Source organism: Canis lupus, chromosome 25 (genome assembly GCF_048164855.1).
Source record: "Canis lupus baileyi chromosome 25, mCanLup2.hap1, whole genome shotgun sequence".
Lineage (NCBI taxonomy): Eukaryota > Metazoa > Chordata > Mammalia > Carnivora > Canidae > Canis > Canis lupus.
The window spans coordinates 34,404,511-34,422,573 of NC_132862.1; the positions used below are offsets into that span (position 1 = coordinate 34,404,511).

Below are 18,063 nucleotides of genomic sequence, written 5' to 3' on the forward strand. Positions count from 1 at the left end.
TATTCTTTGTCTGCCCTTGGTATCAGTGTAGTACTAATCTTATGGAATGAGGTGGGAAGTTCCTCTTTCTCTATTTTCTGGAAGAGTGTGGGATAAATATTAATTCTTCTGTAACTATTTAGTAGAAATCATTGGTGAAGTTATCTGGACCTGGGGATTTCTTTATGGGAAGATTTTAAATTATTAATTTCTTTAATTGTTCTAGGTCTTTAGGGTTTTTTTTTTTTATTTCTTCTTGAATCACTTTCGTTAATTTTTTCTTCTAGGAATAGTTCCATTTTGTCTAAGTTGTCATAAAGTTATTCACCAGATCTCCTTATAATCCTTTTAATTTCTATAAGGTCAATAGTGATGTCCCTCTTGTAGTCATGATTTTATTAATTTTCCAATTTATGTCTTTTCTCTTTTTTGGGGGGCCAGCCAAGCTAAAGGATAGTCTGTTTTCTGGATCTTTTCATAGAATCCACATTCAGTTTTACTGAACTTTTTTCTCTACTGTTTTTGTGTTTTAATATTTCATTGATCATCGCCCTAATATTTTTTTTCTTATGCTAGCTTTGCATTTAGTTTGCTTTTTATTTTTTTTCTAGTTTATTAAGCTTGATACGTTTTGAGATTATCTTCTTTCCTAATACAGGCACTTTAGGGATAAATTTATAAAATTTACCCTAAGCACTGCGCTGGTGGTATCCCATAAATTTTTTAAATAAATTTTTTATATGTTGTGTTTTCATTTCCTTTTAGCTTAATATATTTAAAATAATTTTTTGTGATTTCTTCTTGGACCCATTGCTTATTGAGAAGACATTAAGGAAGAATTTAGAAAAATTCAGAATTTAGAAAATTCTCATTTGTGGATTTCTCAAATTTTGTTACTGTTGATTTATTAATGAATTCTGTAGTTCTCAGAGAATACGCTTTATATGATTATTCAGTCTTTTAAAATGAATTGAGATTTGTTCTGTGACGTAGTATGCAGTCTATCCTGGAGTAAGTTCCATGTGTACTTTCAAAAATGTTATGTTCTCCTGTTATTGGATGGGAATTTTCTTTAGAGTTTAGTTTAAATTAGTGGATAATGCTCAGATTTCCATATCCTTATTTTCTGTCTGGTGGGTCCTTTTTTTTTTTTTTAAGATTTTATTTTTAAGTAATCTCTATCTCCAACATGAGGCTCAAACTTAAAACCCCGGGATCAAGAATTGAATGCTGCATCAACTAAGCCAGCTAGGCAACCTCATTTTGTCTAATTGTTCTGTACTTCTGTGAGAGTAGAATGTTCAGATCTTGGACTGTTCGTGTTGAACTGTCTTTTGCTTTCTTATTTGTCAGGTTTTTCTTCACTAGATTGAGGCTTTCTTTTTATGTGTGTGTATGTTTATAGTTTATCTTCCTCACGATTTGAATTTTTGTTGTTATAAAATGTACTTCTTTACCACCTGTATATCTTTGTCTTAAAGTATATGTTATCTGGTTGAGTCACTCCATCTCTCTTAATGGTTAGTGTTTGCTATGACCTTTTACTTTCAGCCAGTTATCTGTGAATATAAAATGTGTCTCTTTTTTTTTTTTTAATTTTTATTTATTTATGATAGTCACAGAGAGAGAGAGAGAGAGAGGCAGAGACACAGGCAGAGGGAGAAGCAGGCTCCATGCACCGGGAGCCCGATGTGGGATTCGATCCCGGGTCTCCAGGATCGCGCCCTGGGCCAAAGGCAGGCGCCAAACCGCTGCGCCACCCAGAGATCCCAAAATGTGTCTCTTGTAGACAGCATATAGTTGAATCTTGTTTTGTTTTACCCAGTCTAACGATCTTTCTCTATACATAGAGGTATTTTTTTGAAAAGGAAAAACTGTGTATATTTAAGGTGTTCAACCTTTTGCTTTGATTGAAGTGTTTCTTCACCTTTAGTGTTACTAATGATATGGTTGGGTTTACATCCGACATTTTGATGGTTTTTTTAAAAGATGTTTGTTTTTGGATCTTTTTTTTTCGGTTCTTTTCTGCCTTTTGTATTTAGGTATTTTCTAGTATGTCATTTTAATTTCTTTTTTGATTGATATATATATACACACATAGTACATCTATACACATATTAGATATTGAATATATGTATATATTTTAGAGAGGGAGAGAGGGTAAGGAGGGGCAGAGGGAGAGGAAGAGAGAATCTTCAGTAGGCCCTACACCCAGCACAGAGCCTGTCGCAGGGCTCGGTATCACAACCCTGAGATCATGACCTGAGCCAAAATCAAGAGTCTGAAGCTTAACCGTTTGAAACATCCAGGCCCTCCAATTTTTTAACTATATTTTTGAGAATAAAACAATTTTAGTGATTATTCTAGGGTTGTAATATGCATTTTGTCAAAATCTACTTTATGATAGTACTGAGGTAATTCCTTTTGTAAAGTATAAAATTTTACTTTAGTGTATCTCCATTCCCTCTCTCTTCCTTTTTGCTGTTATTGTCGTTTATATTTGTTATAACCAATATCATGTTACAATCATTGCTTAATATGATCTTACATGTTTTAAAAGGGTTAAAGAGAAAAAAGAAGAAAGCATTGTATATGGAGTCTTTTTTTTTTTTTTTTTTAAGATTTTATTTATTTATTCATGAGAGACAGAGGGAGAGAGGCAGAGACACAGGCAGAGGGAGAAGCAGGCTCCATACAGGGAGCCCGACGTGGGACTTGATCCTGGGACTCCAGGATCAGGCCCTGGGCCAAAGGCGGCGCTAAACCCCTGAGCCACCCGGGCTGCCCTGGAGTCTTTTATATTAACCTACATAATTCACTGTTTCTGGTACTTCTTAATTCTTCTTGAGGATTTAAGTTAACATTTCGTCATTTCCTTACTCCAATATAATTCTGTTTTCTCCCCTGTCCTGTCCTTAGTCTTTCATACCTTTTATTTTTAAAAAATGTTGTGTTCTATTTCTTTTTGATTTTTAAAAATTCCTCCTTAGGGATGCAATGTGTACAGCATAATGACTATAGTTAACACTGCTGTATGATATACAGGGAAATTCTTGAGAATAAGTCCCATGAATTCTCATCCCAAAGGAAAAAAATGGTTTTTTTTTTAAGTTTCTACATGAGATGATATTGAATAGTAGCTGAACCTATTGTGGTAATCATTTTAAAATATATGCAAATCAGACCATCATGCTGTATGCCTTCAACTTAATACAGTGATGTAGGTCAGTCATTTCTCAATAAAGCTGAAAAAAATCACAAAAAAAGAAAAAAATTCCTCCTTTTCAGTTTGTGTCCTTATTTGTTGTGTTTATTGATTCTTATGTTATTTCTACTTAAAACTTCATTTCTGAAGTGATTTATTCTTCTAATTCTTCAGCTCTGTCACCTCAGTTTTGAGGGTTTGTTTGTTTGTTTATTTATTTATTTATTTATTTATTTATTTATTTATTTATGATAGAGAGAGAGAGAGAGAGGCAGAGACACAGGCAGAGGGAGAAGCAGGCTCCATGCACTGGGAACCTGATGTGAGATTTGATCCCGGGTCTCCAGTATCGCGCCCTGGGCCAAAGGCAGGCGCCAAACTGCTGCGCCACCCAGGGATCCCAGTTTTGAGGTTTTTAATGTTAATTTGTGTTATTCTTTTATGGCTAGTATTATGTTAAAGTATTATTTTGCAATAGGTTATAAATTTTATTTATTCCAGAGCCATACATTTCTGGCATATTTTGTCAGGATGTTATTCTTCTTTTTATTTTTGGTTTTGTTTTGAATACCAGGTTTTTAAATGAGATTTGCCCTTAATACTTTTATTGTCTTATTTTCATGTATAATTGTTTTTCTTGAGCTTGTGGAAGAAGGCAGTCAGTGTTCATCATAACTTTTGTAACTTGAAACTTGATAGAACTCTCATGGTGTGTGTGTTCTAAAAAATGGCACCTTGCTTTCTGACATTTCCTGTTTCCTTCTCCCGTTTTTTTTTTTCTGTACCTTATCTCTCTTACACCTATCATTCTCATTTTTCCTTCTACTCTCAGTAATTTATCCTCAGTATGGCAGCTTTGTCTGGAAGGGAACCCTGGAATGTCAGCTTTGAGAGTTCACAGTGGTTCAAAGTGCACTAGTCCCTTCAGTGCCAACCATGAATTCATTGTGTTCACTCATTTCTGGAGTGGCCCAAACCCCTCCTAGTCAGCTGATGTTCTTGATGTGTTTGCCCTGCTTTCCATTGTAATCTTATCTTGTGTGTTCTCCTGTTCTAGTTCTTCTCATTGCCCTGTTTTTTTCTTTCTGATTCCTCCTGCAAAAGTGCTGATGCCAGTCAGGTCTTCATGCATAGCTCTTGGTAGTTTTTCATGCCTTTTTGGATTTTGTGATAATATTTTTTTCCTTAGCTCTGTTGTGAATGTTGTCCATGGGTTTTTGGTTTTGCTACCTAGTTGTTTTCTCTCTTTTCATGTGGAGGAATTGTGGAGATTTTTCATACTTGTGCTGCTACTACTGCTGTCATCTCAGGTATTATAACAACTTCACTTATGATGAAGGAGTCTCCCTCCCAAGGTTAGGTGCACATGTCAAAACTCATAACAGTAGTGCTTTCGTAGGACCAAACAAAGATTTATTACCCACATAGGTGGGGAATTCTGAAACAGGGGCAGAGGACAGCTTTCTGGGAAGAAGTCCAGAAACAGAGAAAGTGAATGCAAATGCACAAGTGTTCTACAAAGGTAAGTCCAGTTGGTGCAGATTTTGAAAGAAGCACACTCCCCAAGCATGGAATATGAAAAGAGGTAGCAAGTGGCTCTTGTATTTGTATTTGGGGGTATTGATGAGGTTGAGACCTATCCAGTACACTGCTGAAAATGACAGACACAGGGAAGGGATGATATTCAGAGGTTGTCAGCACTAAATCAAAACATCAGGGGATCCCTGGGTGGCTCAGCGGTTTGGCGCCTGCCTTTGGCCCAGGACGCGATCCTGGAGTCCCGGGATCGAGTCCCACGTCGGGCTTCCGGCATGGAGCCCGCTTCTCCCTCCTCCTGTGTCTCTGCCTCTCTCTCAATCTCTGTGTCTATCATGAATAAATAAATAAATAAATCTTAAAAAAAAAAAAAACATCAACAGCGATCTCCGTTTCTTTTTTTTGGTCTTCATAGTAGAGACCCATTTTTTAACTCCTGTTGTTGTGGCATTACTACTGAAGAACTGGGTTTTGATTTTGTCTGCCATATTTATTTTTGGTACCCATGATCAGCTCCTTGAAGAAACTCGCCTCCTTGAGAAACCAAGAGATAGGCCTTCTTAGTAATCCCAACCAGAGAGATGAAAGGTGAAGACTATATACAGTTATCTTTACTTTCAGAAACAAGTCACCATCGGTTGGACAAATCAGTAAATAACCAAAGAATATGTTAAGAATGAGTGATAGCCTTTTTAATTCTGTTTTTTTGTTCAGCTCTGTTAATTATATGTATCATTTAAGATACTTAATTTTATCAAGCATTTACTGAGTGTCTCATCATTCCACTTAATTTGTGCACACAGTGTTGTGTGAGATCCTGGGAATATAAATAAGCCAGGGTCTAGTATTTACTTGATTCTAATATCATATTGATTCTTAAGAACTTTTATTGATTTACAAACTACTACATGAAATGTGCATTTCAGTTGTAAAATGTTACCCCATCTCAGAAATGTTAAAATATGGAAAAATACATCCTAAAATTGAGGAATTATTTATGAAATTTCTATTAGTACCAAGCATAATGCTAAATGCTTTTTTTTTTTTTAAGATTTTATTTATTTGCTTGACAGAGCACAAGCAGGTGGAGCAGCAGGCAAAGGGAGAGAGAGAGGGAGAAGCAAAAGCAGTCTTCCCACTCAGCAGATGGTAGGGCTTGATCCCAGGACCCTGGGATTATGACCTGAGCCAACAGCAGATGCTTAACCACCTGAGCCACCCAGGTGTCCCCATGCTAAATGCTTTTGCGTATATTATCTTTTAATCTTTAAGCAACTCAGTGAGGGTCGATTATTATCTTTCATTTATAGATAAAATAAAGCTGGCAGAAATTATTTAAGTATTGTCAGAAGGACATTGAACTCTGATTTTTTACCAATTTATAAGTTTTCAGTCAGTATATAAAGTGAGTGTATCTTTTAAGGAGGGATTTTTTTTTTCCTGTTTGTTTTCCTGTTTTTACTTCAGAGAGTGAATTTTAACTTTTTATTTAATAATATACAAAGGACTTACTTAGAAGGCTTTTTTTCTTCCCAAAGTTTTTCGAAGATGTGATTATGGAATTTGCGCTTGAGGGTAGTTAATGAACTGCTAAGTCACTTAATACTATTCTTCAGTTTTCAGTTGTGTTGCTTGTCTTTCTTGGCAGCTTCTCAGAACTCTCTTACTATACTGAGTTTTGGTAGGCTTTAGTTTGAAATATGTAGACCTATTTAAATTTGGGCTTGAACTATGATATCGTTCCTATAAATAACATAATCATTTCAGTAAACCTAATAAAGCAGTTCATTTAAAACGTGGAAGAAATCATCTCAGACATTGACATTGTGACAGTTTTTTGGGGAAATCAGAAGGAAAAGTAGTCTGCTAGGGAAAAAAGAAAAATAAAAATGGGAGGAGAAATTGTGGTGATCTGGGCTGGCAGGGTAGGGATAAGTTTCTGAAATAGAAAATTTGTTTGGTAAACTAGTCATGCTAATCTTGTGATCAGTTTTTTAAAAATCTGGCCTGAATTTAAAACACCTTAGGCTAGGGCCATTCCATGTACAATAACAGGTGTTAACTCTGCTTAGATAAAAATTATCTTACTGCTCTTGATTTTAATTTAATATGCTGGTGGTCTCTTCAGTATTTGAAATCATCAGATAGTGTCCAGGACCTAAAAACTGATTCTATACCCTGAAATATGTAATGTTCTTTATTTCAGTTGGTTACATTTTCCACTTATCTCTCCTAGTCTATTTATGAAAATATTGTATTTGGGTTTTTTTGTTGTTGAAAATATTGTATTTGATATTAGGTAAATATCAAAGAATTTTTTTCTTGAATATTATTTTGTCACAGAAAATGATTTGTTCATTATTTAGGAATATTTACTAATAACTCCATGATACTGCAGAGTTCTGTGGTTGAGTACTAATCAGGCTATCTTTTCCTTCATATAGTATGGATTGCTTGTGAAATTTTTGGGTCTGTCTGGTTTCATGAACACATGATGCCTGTGACAGCACTTGTTTTTGTTTGGTTTTTTTGTTTGTTTGTTTGTTTGTTTTTTGGTGGTTTTTTTTTTTTTTCTACCTGACTTGTAGAGGTTAAGTAACCAGATAGCAGAAAACAAGCAGAAATGATCATTTACTAGACTAGACTGGAGTTTACAGAAAGAACTCCACCAGAACACCTTTTTTAGCCTCAAGTATATGTTTTTACTTTCAGTTACCAAAACCATAGGAAATGATGGAAGAAACAGGCTTGGATTCTTTGTTTTTAACACATCAAGAAGGGGTAGACCTATTGCAGATTTAGAACTACTTTACAGTGCCAACTTTAAACCCTGGGATTTTTCTTTTTGCCTACCTGTCTTCTAATAAAATGAATTTTGTGGAAGGATGAAGATGTGAGTCTAGAGATGGGAATTGACAGCAGTGCTAATACTTGAGCCTTCTCTCTGCTAGTTTGTAATGAACCTGTGGCCTATTGCCAAGTACTTGGTGGGGAGTTTTGGACACCATGAAAATATATTTGAATTTATTATGTGACTTATTTTTCATAGGTACATTTGGCCTTAAGATATGTGTTACTTGGGATTTGTGTGTGTTATTGTGGAAAACAAGAGTGTTTTAATGGGCAAAGTCAAGTTTTGATAAAAGAAAATTTATAAATGTTTGAGTTTTTCTGTTTTTGTTCATAGGCAGGCAGTGGTTAAAGGTTCTCTTCCACATCCTTTTGCCTTGACATTATTTGAGGACACATTGTACTGGACTGACTGGAACACACACTCCATTTTGGCTTGCAACAAGTACACTGGCGAGGGTCTGCGTGAAATCCATTCTAACATCTTCTCTCCCATGGATATACATGCCTTCAGCCAACAGAGACAGCCAAATGGTAAGTGATCTTGATTTTTAAATTGCAAGTTGGAATAGCTTTAGCACTCAGATGTCTGGCTTTAGTCAGGGCAGGAGGAGAGAAGATACATCCAAAGGTAGTGGGAAGGAGTAAAACATAAAGAAAACATCAAAATACAATTCAGGTTAAAGGCAGCCTAAACTGTAACTTGTTAATCTATCACTGTCAGCCACCTCAGCCCTTTGTTTGGGTTATAGTGGTTGAGAAGAGAGAAATAAAATAAGAAATCGAGATAGCTAAGTTTATACACGAATGCATTTCTTATTTATGTTACTTCTCAGTGTGTTTTTAAAAAGAAGTACTTTTCTTAAATAGAAACTTCTGTGAATCTAACTGGTGAATTGAATTATCTTAGGTTGCCTAATACCTGCATAAATCTGCATAACCTCCTCCCCACTCCGTTTTCTTAGTTTTGCTTCTATTTTTGTTCAACCTTTGTAGTGACTTGGGCTTTGGCTGCTGGGAACAATTTCTTCTAAGAGAGAAGTAGAATTAGGTTTAAAAGGAATATGAGAATGTTAAATGTTTGGCACTTGTATATAAATAAATGTCTGGCATGTGTCTGAGTATATTTCAGATTGTATTCCATAGCCAAAAATAAAGGGTGTTTGGATTGTGCATTGCTTTGTATTAGCTCTATTCATTTGGGTGGGGGAGGGGATAGTCAAATAATGTATTATATTGGAATCTGATGATCATGAGTCCATAAAAGTGTTTTTAAATGTATGTGTAGCCCCTTCATAAAAATGTTATATGAATTTTTTATTTTCGTGGTTAGCCCTTAGGAGAGAATTTCCCTGGGTTTTTGTTGTTGTTTTGTTTTTTTAATGGCACTGTTGATCCTTTGTGTTTTACTAGTTTCAGAATTTGCAGTTGTCATTGCTGTATCTTTCATATTTTGTTGGTCTCCATCTTAGGTTGATTTTTAAATGAATATTATTTAAATCCATCCCTTTCCATAGTTTCAACAAATGTGCTAATGAATCTCCACTTCTGTTTTTTCTCTTTTGGTCTATTATGCCTATCCATGTTAATCTTTCCAAAGTGGATTTTTCAACATCCTAATTACTTCTTTGGCTTTCAGTGCCATCCACCACAATTTGTCCCTATTCTCTGTGCTCACTCGGCTTTAGCTCTTATTAGTCAACAGAAACCTCAATATCCAGTTGGAATATTTGCCTTATTATCTCACCCAATGTACAGCCTCCAAGCTTTTTATTCATATAATTTTACCACATTTGAAATGTCCTTCTCTCCTTCCTGTCCTTCAAGGGTCCTGTCATGTCCTATGTCCTTCATGAAAGTTTTCGTTAACCCATAGTGATTTATTTTCCATTTGACTCTCTACTTATTTATGTCTATCATGTGCAAGATAGCACTTAGTTTCATTGTTTTGTATTGTTTTCTAATTTGTTAATTTGGGCATACTGACTAAATTGTAAGCTCTTTTAGGGTAGTGGGTAGTGGCGTCCTGCTTTATTTCTTGTATATTCCTCTTTGGGTACAAAATACTAAGTCACTTCTCGCTGATTAATTCCTTTTCTTGCAGATGGTTTGGTAGTCAAGGACCTGGATGACATTTGGTAATAATTTAGTTTATCACAGTTGCTCATGTTATGGTTGTTAACCTTTGTGTACCTAGAGTGAGGGAGGGCATCTATAATCATTGGTATTAATCAGTGTGATTTATATTTGACAGCTACAAATCCATGTGGAATTGATAATGGTGGTTGTTCCCACTTATGTTTGATGTCTCCAGTCAAGCCTTTTTATCAGTGTGCTTGCCCAACTGGGGTCAAACTCCTGGAGAATGGAAAAACCTGCAAAGATGGTAAGAAGTTGGTCTCCAAGAAGGAAAAATTTCCCATCACAACTGGAATTCTTTATGATTTGTTTTATTTCTCTATAGTAAGCTCTGTATATTAATTACAGTGTTTGGGAGACAAGTCACTTAATTTTTGTCTTCACAATCAGTTATATAACAAGGGTGTTTTGTGTTTTAGGGCATATCTTTAATACTGCTTATTAAGTCATTTTAGCATTTTGACTGAATTTTTAACATGGTATTTTTTTAGATGCTATTTCTTTTTTGATGAAATGTCAGTTATAGGTATCACAGTTGATTCTTGTGAAAAATTCAATCTTTTAACAATGGATAGCATTTCCTCTGTGCAAGGAAGCAGTGTTTACTAAACTTTAAACTACAGCGATTTATCATGGGGTAGGTATATTTCTAAATAATTATTGATGATATTTTAAATCACCTTTTAACAACAGAGAAGTGCTTTCAGAAGAAGAAAAAAAAAACCCATATTCTGCTGTATTAAAGCAACTTTTTTCTATACTTAAACACTGCCTCTTCTCCTTATTCTCTTAATTCCCGATAGAAAGAGGGCATATTGAAGAAATATGTTGATTTAGGACATTTCAGGGGACTTCTGGTTTGGGAAACCATCAATTCTTTTTCTTCTTAATGAGAATGTTATTCTTCATTCTTACTTCTATGGATTACTATTTGATTTTCTAGCCACCAGCAAGACCTGGTAAGAAAATTGTTACATTTAGCAACGGCTTCTTTATCTAACTCTGAAAAGCAGAAGCCTTTATTTCAGAGTGTGTTAGGGAGTTCCTGGCAAGGGGGTCAGGGAGTCAGAGAGATGGAATTGAGTTGGTGTACAGGATATTTGTCATGACTTGGCATTGATAAATTATCCTCATAGTCAAAGGTGAAGCTGGCTGACTCTTGTCAGACGGTTTCCATGGCAAACAATAATTTGGTTTCAATTTAAAACAAAAGGTTTTTGTAATGTTTCTTTTTTGTTTAAAAATGTAGCCTGACTTTAAAATAGAGGATTTATTTTAGCAATAGTGGTCTGTCTATACCCTCACAGCAGTGCAAATGTACATGTCTAGTATTTGGAATTTTAGATGTACATTTGGCATGTAGTAGCTTCAAGTTAACTATTCTGTTTTGATCACCTTGCTCAAATTAACAGCTTCACTTTCTATGATTTCTTTGCAGAGTTTTGGGGCTGGCTCTTTTTGGTAGTTAGTAGAGGCAGTGAATAGTACAAAGTTATTCCTACTTGATACCTGCTATGGCATTTAGGGCTGTATTTTCTCTAAGATCAAGTCATTTATAATTAGTCCTTGAATCAAAAAACTGTAAAGAAGGGCTTTACTCCTCTTCTCAGTTTTATTCAGCTATAATTCCAGATTGATATGAAGCGTATTTTCTTTTAGATTCATTTCTTTGGGAATCCTTTTTCACTCTTTGAGTTGTCAGCTTGCTTATTATCTTTTATAGTTAGATGCTTTTATCAGTGCTTTACTTGAACATTAAAAAAATCAAAACAAAAAAAGGTTGAAATTAATATCCTTATTCTCAGCTGTGTTTTATGTAATACTAATTTGGGTTAAAAACATTTCATAAATAAGTGATTTAAAACTCAGTGAAACAAAAAATTGAAAGTGTTTCTTTAAAAAAAAAAAGATTTATTTATTAATGAAAGACACAGAAAGAGAGAGAGAGAGGGAGAGACACAGGCAGAGGGAGAAGCAGGTCCCATGCAAGGAGCCTGACATGGGACTCAATCCCAGGTCTCCAGGATCAGGCCCTGGGACAAAAGTGGCGCTAGGCGCTAAACCGCAGAGCCACCGGGGCTGCCCAAGTGTTTCTTTTCTAATGATAATAACACATTAGTTAATATTTATCAAATATTTGTGTTCAGTACTTTCCTGATTTTTACATGGATCTTATTTAACCCTCAGAGCAACCTATGAGATATAGATGAAGAAACTAGTTTTAGCAAGATGAAGTTTTGGCTAAGTTTGTATAGGAACTTAAATCCAGCTGTGTCAGATCCACAGCTCTTCATCTTAACTAGTATGTTACATTTATCTGATGCCCTCTCTTTGCTGCTGCTTTTTCCTTCACTATAGCCCCCTCTGTACTTTATTATGTCAGGTATTGCCTTATTCTCTTTGTTAAGACAGCTTAACTGAAATATAACTTACATGCTATAAATTTCAGTTATTTCAAATACACAGTTCGGTGGTTTTTAACTAATTTACAACTGTGAAACCATCACAATCCAGTTTTAGAACATTCTCAACAAACACAAAAGATCTTTGTCTTTTACGTTTGTAAATAAACCTCCTTCTCAAAGGATCTATACTATGTCTCCTTCCTCCTTTAATATTCAGCTACTTAACTTCTTAGTCATTACATAGTCACTCTTCATTATATCTTTAAGTAGCTGTAACTAATTCCAGGGGATATAAGCAAGTGAACCAGAGGAGGAATCAAAACTTGATTTGGAGAGCTGAGCCAATATAGAGCTTGACCTCATAGTCACGCTATTACTAGTTAACTGTTACTTTCCATTTCCACCCTAAATAGACCCTGAATGTCCTTTTATACTACTTCACTTTTCAATTCCTGAAGTTCTTTACTCTTGATTTAGAGTGACTAAATTTTGCCTATGGGTTTCAATTTTTTCTTCATTTATCTCACTTCACTGTTCTAGGTGCCACTGAATTACTGCTTTTAGCACGAAGGACAGACTTGAGACGTATTTCTTTGGATACGCCAGATTTTACGGACATTGTTTTACAGTTAGAAGACATCCGTCATGCCATTGCCATAGATTATGATCCTGTGGAAGGCTATATCTACTGGACTGATGATGAAGTGAGGGCCATACGCCGCTCATTCATAGATGGATCTGGCAGTCAGTTTGTGGTCACCGCTCAAATTGCACATCCTGATGGCATTGCTGTTGACTGGGTTGCCCGAAATCTTTATTGGACAGATACTGGCACTGATCGGATAGAAGTGACAAGGCTCAATGGTACCATGAGGAAGATCTTGATTTCAGAGGACTTAGAGGAACCCCGGGCTATTGTGTTAGATCCCATGGTTGGGTAAGAAGCTCTGCTGATAGAAAAATTTTGCCTGGTGTTTCTATTTTCTCCAGATTCCTAAAAACATTGACAAAAACAATATGGAGTATGTGTTGGTTTTCAGTAAACAGCTCTTCAGTGGCTGTTCATTTTTAGAAAATAGTGATTGGAATAAAATCTCAAGTTAAAGAATTGTTAGTTTTTTTCCTTGAATATTTTGAATACTTTTTTTTTCTAAATTAAGTCAGTGCTTGCTGACTTTGGGTGTTGTGTTGGCTACAGATTTTGCTGAGGTTGCATCATGACCGTGAAAAATGTGGAAAGAAATTATTTTCAGAACTCTTTTTCTTCCCCTAGGAGATTTAATTTTATCCCATTTTCAGTACTTCTAGAATGGTATGCTAAAGGATATATCTTACTTTGTATATCCCAAAATACATGACTAACACAATTTTTTTTTTGAAAGGGGAGGAGGTCATGACACTTTGACCACAGTCCAGGGAAATACAGCTTTCTATATACTCATCAATGTTATTTGTTACTATGAGATTCATTCTTAGAGTGAATGAAGTGACAAATTATTTCACTTCAGTGTAAAACAGTGTCTTGGAACCACTTAAACTCCTAGGAGCCACAACAATTACTTAGCACTACAGAAAGAGTAAGTTTTTTTGGGAATTCAGTTTGTCATCTGAAAATTACTATTAGGATAGCCTTTTTGTGTCAGAGATGACAAGCCAACAAGAAAAAAAAGATGACTGGAGTGTCTGGCTGCCTGAGAAGAGCATGCGACTTTTGATCTTGGAGTCATGAGTTCAAGCTCCATGTTTGGTGTAGAGATTACTTAAATTAAAAATTTAGAAAAAAAGAAAAAGAGATGACTGTTAATGGGAAGGAGCACAAAGTATTTTGGAAAAAAAAAAAAAAAAAGATCTCATTGGAAGAAATTTTTTATTATCCGCTCTAGAAAACACTGTTTGATCTGAAAATATCCTACCAGCATGTACAAACTGCTATTATGTCTTAAACATAAATTTTGAGTATATTTCTTATTTTTTTCTTTCTATGGTGTTAACTGAGACCAGTGTGATATGAGGGTGGACCTCACCTTTAGGATATCTGAAAGTTACAGTTTATTATCTGTTTTTAGCTCATTTTCTGTATACCTCTGTAGGTACATGTATTGGACTGACTGGGGAGAAATCCCGAAAATTGAGCGAGCAGCTCTGGATGGTTCTGACCGAGTAGTGTTGGTTAATACTTCTCTTGGTTGGCCAAATGGTTTAGCCTTGGATTATGATGAAGGCAAAATATACTGGGGAGATGCCAAAACAGACAAAATTGAGGTTGGTTTCTTGCTTTTTCATTTTTAAATCAGTTTCATAATGGTTTTTGAGTTGATAATAATTTGATGCAGATATTCTAACCTCTTGTCTGGGGTGCCAGAGGTATCTTTTACAGGAATTTTACTCAACTTTCAGGATTCTAGGGATTATGTACTTTCTTCCATTGAACCTTAAGATTTTTGAGCTGTACTGGCATGAGAAATGGATATTCCTTTATTTCTAGTCCTAAAAGCTTATCTGAGTGATTTTCCTCATTATAGATAAAGCTACTGTCTGAATTTTCTAGGGACAGTGTCTGCACAAATCAAGTATTATTTAAGACCTATACTGGAAGAGCTGGTAGTTCTGTCAGGAGAACAAAGCCCATATGTGTATATATAACTTTTTTTATTACTAGTGTTGGGGACAGGTGGTAGCATATATTAAGTTGTAAGGTGGTTGCATGCAAACAATTTTTAAATTGATTTATGAGCTGTGTAGGAGAATGATTAATTAATCAAAGCTTGAGGGAAAATATTTACCGTATGGTAGAATTAAGTTGTAGCAATCAGGATAGAATTATGGTGGAAATAACCAGTGGTGAATCACAATAAACTAGTGGTTTATGGCAATGTTTTGTAGATGGCATATACTTTGATGTTGAATGTGAACTCTAAATTTCACAGCTTTGAATTAGGCTGTGCTATAGGTCTTAGGATCACATTCTTAAAACAGTTTCTTTCACAGTATTTCTTGGGAGAGTGCATGACTTTTTTTTTTTTTTTTAAGTGCATGACTTCTTATATAAGGAATAGGCTTGGAATGGCCCTTTGGAGCCACAACACATATCTTCTAACAGATAGGTAATTTGAGCCCGGAGCCATTATTTTAGAAAGGTAGTTCTTAAGAGTGCCAGGGACTCAGGGAATAATGAATTAAAGGGCCTTCTTTTCAGAATGGAAACTTGGAATAGAAAAACGCATTAGTATTCCACAGGCTCAAATACTGAAGACTGCATCTCTTATTCTTCCAGCTGGTTTGCATCAATAGAAAATTTTGCATAGACTTAACTATATAAATTTTCTCCCTGTTAGGGTTTCACTGTTGTTCTCCTCTACCCCCACCCCCGTTAAATCCAAGTTAGTGTTTGAATCTTTAACAGTTTAGAGTACAGTGCTAATGAGACCAAAGTTATGGGTTCTTTTTTTTTTTTTTTTAAGACAGGCTATTAGCGTCCTACTTGGATCAGCCTAAGTACAGATTGCACATCCATTTCCAAGCAGTTCACAAATATGTATTGTTGACCAGTTATGGACCCTACATGAGGTATAGGTATTACTACTCTTAGAAAAACAATTTAAAGCTCATATGTCGTACAAGAATTTTTGTACATAAGGGAAGAACACTTGATTTATTATTTCATAGGGATTTTTAAAATTCTATATTTGGTAACCTTTAAGCTTGTGCTATGATTGATTCGATTGTAAATAAAACATTTGTTTCTTACTGGGAATTTTTCTTTTTCTTTTTTTTTTTTTAATTTTTATTTATTTATTTTTTAATTTATTTATGATAGTCACAGAGAGAGAGAGAAAGGCAGAGACACAGGCAGAGGGAGAAGCAGGCTCCATGCACCAGGAGCCCGACGTGGGATTCAATCCCGGGTCTCCAGGATCGCACCCTGAGCCAAAGGCAGGCGCCAAACCGCTGCGCCACCTAGGGATCCCTCTTACTGGGAATTTTTCATGTCTTATTTCCCACACTTCAGGTCACTTTCATTACTTTAGATATAGAAATTTTTTTTTAAGATTTTTTTTTTTTTTTAATTTTCATCCATTTATGATAGTCACACAGAGAAAGAGAAAGGCAGAGACATAGGCAGAGGGAGAAGCAGGCTCCATGCACCGGGAGCCCGATGTGGGATTCAATCCCGGGTCTCCAGGATCGGGCCCTGGGCCAAAGGCAGGCGCTAAACCGCTGCGCCACCCAGGGATCTCTAGATACAGAAATTTTATTCAAAAATCACAACTAGTCTGGAGGGATATAGGTAGAGGAGTGAGAATTTTTGGAGGTTCTGTGTTGACCATGTTTGAGAATAAGAATGAACCACATATAACAACATATAATATTGATTAGACAGGATTTATTTTCTTGGTTTGCAATAAGTGCAGTAGATCTTAAAATTGGTGTTCATTCTGGCCTGTTCTGTCTTACTGAGCTGTATACATGTATGCAGTGGTGTCATTTCCTCCCTCACTTCTCTCCTTTCTTCTTCCTTGAGTGGTACCAGCATCCTTAAAAATCTGCCTTCACACCTATCGCCTATTTCTCCTCTTCCAGGTTTGCTCTCTGTCCTTGTTTTGATAGATTATTTGGGATTAGTGGTACATCTTCCTCCACCAGATTTTACATACAAAGACCTCCCTTTGTTTTTTCCCCTGGAGATTCTGATGAAGTTTCTCTAATTGAGTATCAATACTTTTGTAATTTTCTTTTCTTAGACACATCTGGGAAATAGAGCAGGTATTGTTATTTATTCTCTTCCTAATTTATGTTTCTAGAATACAGAATATTAAGGAAAGAGCACAGCTCTTCATCTAAATTAATCCTGCATAACTGGGGGAGGAAAACTGTTAGTTTCTCTTTTTGAGACTAGTGGTGATTATAGGAGCAACTACCACAACAAGTTTATGTCTCACTTTACTGGATAGTAAGTTGAATATAGTGAACTTGAAAACTTTTGGAAAAATAAATACTTTTTTAAATGCTTCTTTTTCTAAAGAGATTATTGGCTAGCCTTTTGTTACGTAGCCTGTGATCCTAACTACTGATCTTTACTAGTTTCTTTTTTTCCTCCCAAAGATTTTATTTATTTATTTGAGAGGGAGAGAGAGCACGAGTGGGGAAAGGGGCAGGCAGAGGGAGAAGCTGATTCCCCACTTAGCAGGGAGCCTGATGTGGGACTCCATCTGTGGAGACTCCTGGATCATGACCTGAGCCAAAGGCAGACACTTAACTGAGTCACCCAGGCGCCCCATGATGATTTTTCTTAATCGTTTTTTTCTAAGATTAATTCTTCCTTAAGAAATTATAATCATCTGCTGTTGAAATAAAGCTCTTTTGATTATATGACGGGTACCAACAAGTACTTCCTTTTGAATCCTTGCCAGTTTTTAACATTCTGTGCTCCTTAAATTTGATTTTACTTTCAGTTTTAAAGAAATATTCAAGATAATGAGCTTAGATACCTGAATCTTTGCTCATTTCTACTTTACAACACTATATGTATGTATGTGAATGTGTATTTTCCCCCACTTGTTCCAAACATATTATGACTGAAGAATGATATTGATAAACACTCAATAGATTTCTCAGCTCAACAGAATACCTGGATTAGGGGCTTATATTCATTGAGTTTTAAACATCGTGCTGTCCTTTTATATTATCTTGCATCTGTTTGGGGTATATTTTACAATAACATATTTTTGAATTCCTATTTGAAAGTTACCTTTTGATGTACAATTCAAGCAACATTATTTAACTTGTTATAATCTACAGCAGCCAAAGTAGTACATCATCTAATTATATACCCTGTTGTCTCATTATCCACTCTACTTTGTCTGGCTCTAAAAAAATTATTGCACATACATAATGAGAGAAACTTGCTTGATGATGAGTGTAATCATGCTTCCCTAAAATGCCACAACA

General features: G+C 35.5%; 1 protein-coding gene across 2 annotated transcripts in view; it reads left to right on the plus strand.

Moving 5' to 3' along the window:
• LRP6 (LDL receptor related protein 6) overlaps positions 1-18,063 on the plus strand; it is a 162,394-nt gene that overhangs the window by 83,013 nt on the left and 61,318 nt on the right. For both annotated transcript variants that reach the window (XM_072798999.1, XM_072799000.1), the window contains 4 exons: positions 7,908-8,104; positions 9,825-9,956; positions 12,655-13,051; positions 14,205-14,376. In XM_072798999.1, coding sequence (XP_072655100.1) covers positions 7,908-8,104; positions 9,825-9,956; positions 12,655-13,051; positions 14,205-14,376 — 898 coding nt within the window. The remainder of the gene's footprint in view (positions 1-7,907; positions 8,105-9,824; positions 9,957-12,654; positions 13,052-14,204; positions 14,377-18,063) is intronic.